At 41.5% G+C, this 5,711-nt stretch overlaps 1 protein-coding gene across 1 annotated transcript; it reads right to left on the reverse strand.

The window, feature by feature from the left end:
* Positions 1–423: 423 nt before the first annotated feature.
* Positions 424–1,794, reverse strand: LOC128739399 (uncharacterized). Its single transcript, XM_053834882.1, has 4 exons — positions 1,387–1,794; positions 947–1,327; positions 543–884; positions 424–480 (listed from the first exon to the last, which is right to left on the reverse strand). The coding sequence occupies exons 1-4, from the start codon at positions 1,792–1,794 to the stop codon at positions 424–426; spliced, it is 1,188 nt and encodes a 395-aa protein (XP_053690857.1).
* Positions 1,795–5,711: the final 3,917 nt, after the last annotated feature.

Here is a 5,711-nt window from a genome sequence, read left to right on the forward strand (position 1 = left end):
TTCTCGATCCGTTAGCATAGTTAGCGACGATGTTGGTGATTATGGAAACCAACAGAACCACCATCGTTCCGAGCAAACCTTGTATCATGATGTAAGAATCACTCAACTGTTGAAGCTGGCTTTGGTAGTTTCCGTATCCGAAATAGAGAGTTACACTGCACAGGGAAAGTCCCGCAATCAACCGCATCCGATCGGTGGTCGTTTGCTCCGCCGTTAGATCTTGAAAGTTCACCGTGATTGAGGTTAGACAGAATGTTTGCATTATTCGGTAAATCGGACGCCGTGCTTCGAAGAAGTTATTTACCGTGAACCACCTCATGGTTGTGGTTTTCTTTGAACTGGTCTACGAATTGGCCGTGAAATGCTGCAGGGACTCTTTCGAATGTTCGTGATAAATAATGATTAAATTGGTGGTTTTGTTTATTACTGCATTTCGAACTGTATCAGAATCAGCATGTAGGTTGCCAGCTCGCCCCCAGCCTAAGACGGGAATGATTAATGGATTTAATCGAAGCTACATAGCTAATTAATATTAACCGCACCTGAATGATAAGCGACGGGTGGAGCTCGAACAGGTAGAACGTAATGAACGGGCCCCGGTTATCGATTTGCTCCGAAAGTTGCTGCAACCGATCGATGATGGATTGATTGTGCGGTTGGTTCAGGCAATGATGAACCGCCGCGGCAAACTTGGCCGCCTGCTGCCGGAGGGCACTGGCAAAGCCAATGGTTTGAAAAACGAACACGTTAAAGTAACCGGACCAGCTGAGGTACAGCATGGCGTTGGTCGCTTCCGATGGGGTGGCACGGCTCAGCAGGACTCGCATACAGGCGTAGCAGGATATTACGTGCAGGAAGAAAATGTTGATAAAATTCAAGAATAACTGCGAGTAAGTGGTAAGGACTATTATTGTTTAGCTCAGTAATTGTGTAATGGGGTACTTACAGGGGCGCACACCACAATGCTGATAATTTCTGTGGCATCACACAGTTTGTCATACATCCGGGCCATATGGTTAACCAAATCGGATTTGCGCTTCTCTTCGTAGCTGCCAGCTTGGGAAAGCTTTTCACAAATGCATTGGTTTAATAGCTGCACTCTACTGTGGATGGAGAAAATCAGAATAATGAGTGCAGCGTGACCCAAGGTAATCGCAAAACATATTTCAGTGAAATTTCCGATGAAAATCATTCCATTCCAGAGGGAGCTTTCCGGGCGGAATGAAATGGCGACTGCAAAGATTGCAGTTAACACGGTCAGGCAGATTAACAGGTACATTGTGGTCCGGAAGTGGTGGTAGCGATGGTCTCTGAGGTATCCGTAACGCTTGAACTGATTGAATAATATGTTATTTGTACACTTCAGCACAGATGATTCAAATGAACACTTACTTCCTCATCAAACTCATGTAAAATTGTCAGCAAAGCTTCAAAACGTTTGTGTTGAATCAGCAGATAAAACGGAACCACCGTGAAGAGAACCATCATGAAGAAAACGGTGAAACCCATCCCGTACCGCACGGCTGCCAGATCGGATTGTATCAGTATCGTCCAGTGTCCATTCAACGCTCCATCTAGGATCGCGTAGCACCGGACAACGGTGAACAGCGTCAGCAGCAACCAATCACTCAAACTCCCCTGGATTCGATAGTTAACCCGATCTATCACCGTGTAAACCAAGACGCCAAAAAGCTTCAACATCAAGTGCAGCTGATTCACGCTGTCCAGGTTGTTGCGCACCGGGAACCACCAGGTGAGCGACCGCCAAGAAGTAATCCACCGGCGGAACCTCATGGTCGCTCCTCGCGTTTGGCTGCGATTGTTGCTGTTTGTGATAAATTATCTTCCTTGCCGGTAATTTATCATCGACACACGGCTGCTCCGGTCATCGGGATGCTGCCCTGGTCGGTGGACAGTTGAAAAATGAAATTCTCTGCCCATCGTTGCCGTTGCTGCTGCAAGGAAAGGATTCATGGCATTTTATAACCTCCCCCATCCCTTCGAACGCCATTGTCCCCGTACCGGGAGGAGTGTGCAAGTAATGGTGACCTGAAACAATTACCGGACAATTGATGATTAATGACTTTTAATTATTTATTTATTTTTTAATGGTTTTAAATGTTGCAACGAAAACCGTTTCGACAAACGGGCAATTAAAATGCACAACGGCTTAAATATCAGACATGGGGGCGATTGATTTATTGTCGATTATTACAATCGCCAACGGGAGTGGTCCGATCGCTGAAACAAAAACCTGTGAAATAATACTAAAATGTGAGCTTGGCTAAGAGAGTCAGCTTATTATTTTTAGAACGCGTTGTATCAAAAAACACCCGAAAACCCAGACGGCAATTTTGTTATTTTATGAACGACAGCACATTTTAAGTTGGTTATGACTCTTTATTTACAACTGGAAATAAACTTACTTGAATTCATACACTTCCTTTAAGCTGACGATTGAATTTGCGGGCAAAGGACACACCGAAGTGCGGATTCTACCGAACAAAGTGAGTGAGAGATTTCATCCATTACGACTTATTAAAATTAAATTTCGATCTACCATAGCAGCAAACAAAAAACTCTCCCAAACCGAACGGAGGAAGGAAGTACATCGCATCGCTTGAATGGTTTTTCTCGCCTTGAGGGAAAACTTGCACTACCCGAGGAGTGATGTTTTACTGTACCAACAACAGCAGAGCTCCAAATGGACAAAAACGGAAAAAAGACAAAACTAAAAACCCGGCAACTACTTTGCGATGCAATTTCTGAAAAGAAGAGATGCACTTTTGGACCGGCGAGGATCGACCGTGTGCTGGCGTTCCCGACGCTTTCGCTTGCTTGCTAGCTTGCCTGCTAACCCGGAGGGATACCGACTGCAGCACGAACGAACAGATCACACTAACAACTAACGGTTCCTGTTCCCGTACAGGAAGCAGGAAAATAAAAGCTCTCGCGTAACTTTCGCATAACGTCGCATCGCCTCGCCCCGACCGCACTGCACGCGCTGCTGCCACACGTTGCGTCCTGCCTGGCTGCCTGACTGGCAACACTTTAGCAAACAATACCGCCGGCAAAACGGTAGCGATGAAATCGACGAAATAACATTCATTCCGCTACTATTTTCCGCGTCGTACAAACTAATTTGGAGCACGTCCAAATGACTCTATCAACAACGCCGGATGCCCGGGGCTACAGTTTCGTCCCCCCCCCCCCCCGTGTGGCGCCAAAGTAGCTGTCGATGGAAACGTTGCACTATAAAAGCGTTTAAACATGGCGCACTCATGGACGGACCAGAGTCTGGTTGTTTACAGTGCACCGTACATTGAAAGTTGAAAACAATCATGCCGGCCATTGATTGGCTTGCAAAGTGAGTCGTAGTCGTTTGTCTAAAGATGGACTGTTGAACGGTAACATTAAGAAATAATTGCTGTCAGTTTTATAACCTATACCTAAACATGCTGGCGATACTTGACGGATTTAAGACTGTTGCCAACATTTAGGCGAATTATTTTAGTCGTCAAGCGATGCGATATGAAGTGTGTTCGGATATTTCGAGAAAATTTATGTTTTCTTGTTGAGTCTTTCGAGACTCAGCCAAGTTGGGGTTCGGTCTTGCGTGATTTGATCAAATTCAATTTAAGCCTTCTGTAACAGTTATTAAATTCGACTATTTGGATTTCGGTTATTTGTTATTAGACCATTAATTTCGGCCACTCGGTACTAGCCCCTTGAAACTGTCATTTAGAGACGCGGCGAAAATGGCAGTAGTTACCATGTCCTGAAAGTAAAGTAAAACGCTGGTTTAAGAAGTTTTCAGACCAAATGTAAACCGTACCGTAGGACAAAGCAAAGTCTAGAGCACTAGCTTGCTCAGACATACCAAATAGTTGAGGCACTCGACCTTTCTGAAAAAAGTTTTAACCTGCAAAATCGAGTAATCGTAAGACGGCGAATCTATTACAGTAATGTTCCGATTTTGTCAGCTCCCGATTTTGTCTACCCCCGATTCCATAAGCTTTTTATCACGATTTTGTCAGCCTAAAAATTTTGTTTAACTTTTGTGCTTTTGAACATGATTTATAAAACTTTTCAGCTGGCTTGATACTATTCTGATTCTCTGGGAAGAGATTTTGAATAAAATGATGCCTTCTTGCGAGTAATTCGGGGTCAAAATTAGGGTATTTTATAGTAAAAGTTCTACAGTTCCTAAACAAGCAAAGATAGAGATATACTGTATTCAGTAATATTGTGTATTTTTGCTATTTGTACAACTTTGTGAAACAGCAAAAAGTCATACAACAAATACAAAAACAGCTAAAATAGAAAAACTGTTTTTTACGATTTTCCGTTTATGAGAAATAGGATTTTTCTATCTTTCCTGAAGAGATAGAAGGTTACTGTCTTTAGCAAAATTTCTTGCAATAATATGCTGTAAAACTTTGCAGAATATATCAATGTGTTATATTGAAACTGAAGAAAAAGTATCCGCAGGACGAGAACATTTAATTTTAAGAAACTCTTCCAAAGGTTCCATAAACCTAAAACCAAGTCTCCCGCTCAAAGCAAATGCGCACTAAAAAAGGTTCTGGACCAGTGTGCTGTGCCCAGTTCATTGAGCTTTTGGTTTTCCAATGAGGGTTAAAATTTAATTTTTAGAAGAAGTCTTTGATATTGTCTTAATTCTTGAACTTAGAAAAAAAATTTCCAGATTTTGTCAGTTTCCCCATTTTGTCAGCTCAAAATTCAACATGGGGATGACAAAATCGGAACATTACTGTATTACAAAAATTACTATTATCATGAAATTACCAGCCGATTAAGGTGAAACATTGGGGTTCTCGTGTGCAATTGGATTTAAAATAAAAGTTGAAATTCGACTTGGAACTAGAGTTAAAAATAGAGTTGCAGTTGGACTTGACATCACACTTAAAAAAAGCACCGACTTCGGTAAAATTTTACCGAGTTTTTGACAGCCGAGCGTTCTAGGAAAATTTCTGTGGTGCATATCGACGTTTACGGATCTTCACTAACGTTTGGTATCATAAAAAATTTACCGAAGGCTCGGCTGTCCAAATCTCGGTGAAATTTTACCGAAGTCGGTGCTTTTTTAACACTAGATATACCAAACCAGTCATTTTGACTGGTCATGCAATTTTACCTCAAAATTCCTGCAACATATTACATTTGCTTTCAGGAATGATGTTATGACTTTGGTAGTTATAAGTAGAGAGAACTTTTTATATACCTAATATTACTTTATATAGATTAAATACAAATATATTTTTATGTTATTGACATTTATACCGGTACCAGTCAGAATGACTAAACAGCTGGTATATCTAGTGTTAAGTGTGTATGGCATTAAATTAGACTTGAATTTGAACTAAATTAGGCTTGGAGTTTTAACGCAAATTCAACTGAAAACTACTTATACTTTTCTTCTCTTTCTGTCCCATTTTCCCATTTTGACCCATCTTTCTCCTTTTGTACACCGTTTAACCTTTTTTCCAGTTTTTTCGTATCCTCTATCGGCTTCCTTTTTCCTCTCTCGTTAAACCACTTTTCACTTACGGTTTCTGTTGTTTTCTGTTCGTTTGTTCTTTTTCCCTTTCTCGTTTCGTTTTCTCTCTTTTTCTTTCTCGTTTTCCCACCTTTTCGATCACATTTTTTTCTGTCCAGTCTTCCGTTAATTTCTTTCCTTTTCTTTCTTT

The sequence above is a fragment of the Sabethes cyaneus genome, chromosome 3 (assembly GCF_943734655.1).
Source record: "Sabethes cyaneus chromosome 3, idSabCyanKW18_F2, whole genome shotgun sequence".
Taxonomy (NCBI): Eukaryota; Metazoa; Arthropoda; class Insecta; order Diptera; family Culicidae; genus Sabethes; species Sabethes cyaneus.

Bases quoted from the DNA above. Each gene is read 5' to 3' on its own strand.
- LOC128739399 (XM_053834882.1), bottom strand. From the start codon at position 1,794: ATGAGGTTCCGCCGGTGGATTACTTCTTGGCGGTCGCTCACCTGGTGG. The intron at 885-946 runs GTAAGTACCCCA...ACTTACTCGCAG, and splicing joins GCATTGTGGTGTGCGCCCCT to TTATTCTTGAATTTTATCAA. The intron at 481-542 runs GTGCGGTTAATA...TTCCCGTCTTAG, and splicing joins ACCCGTCGCTTATCATTCAG to GCTGGGGGCGAGCTGGCAAC.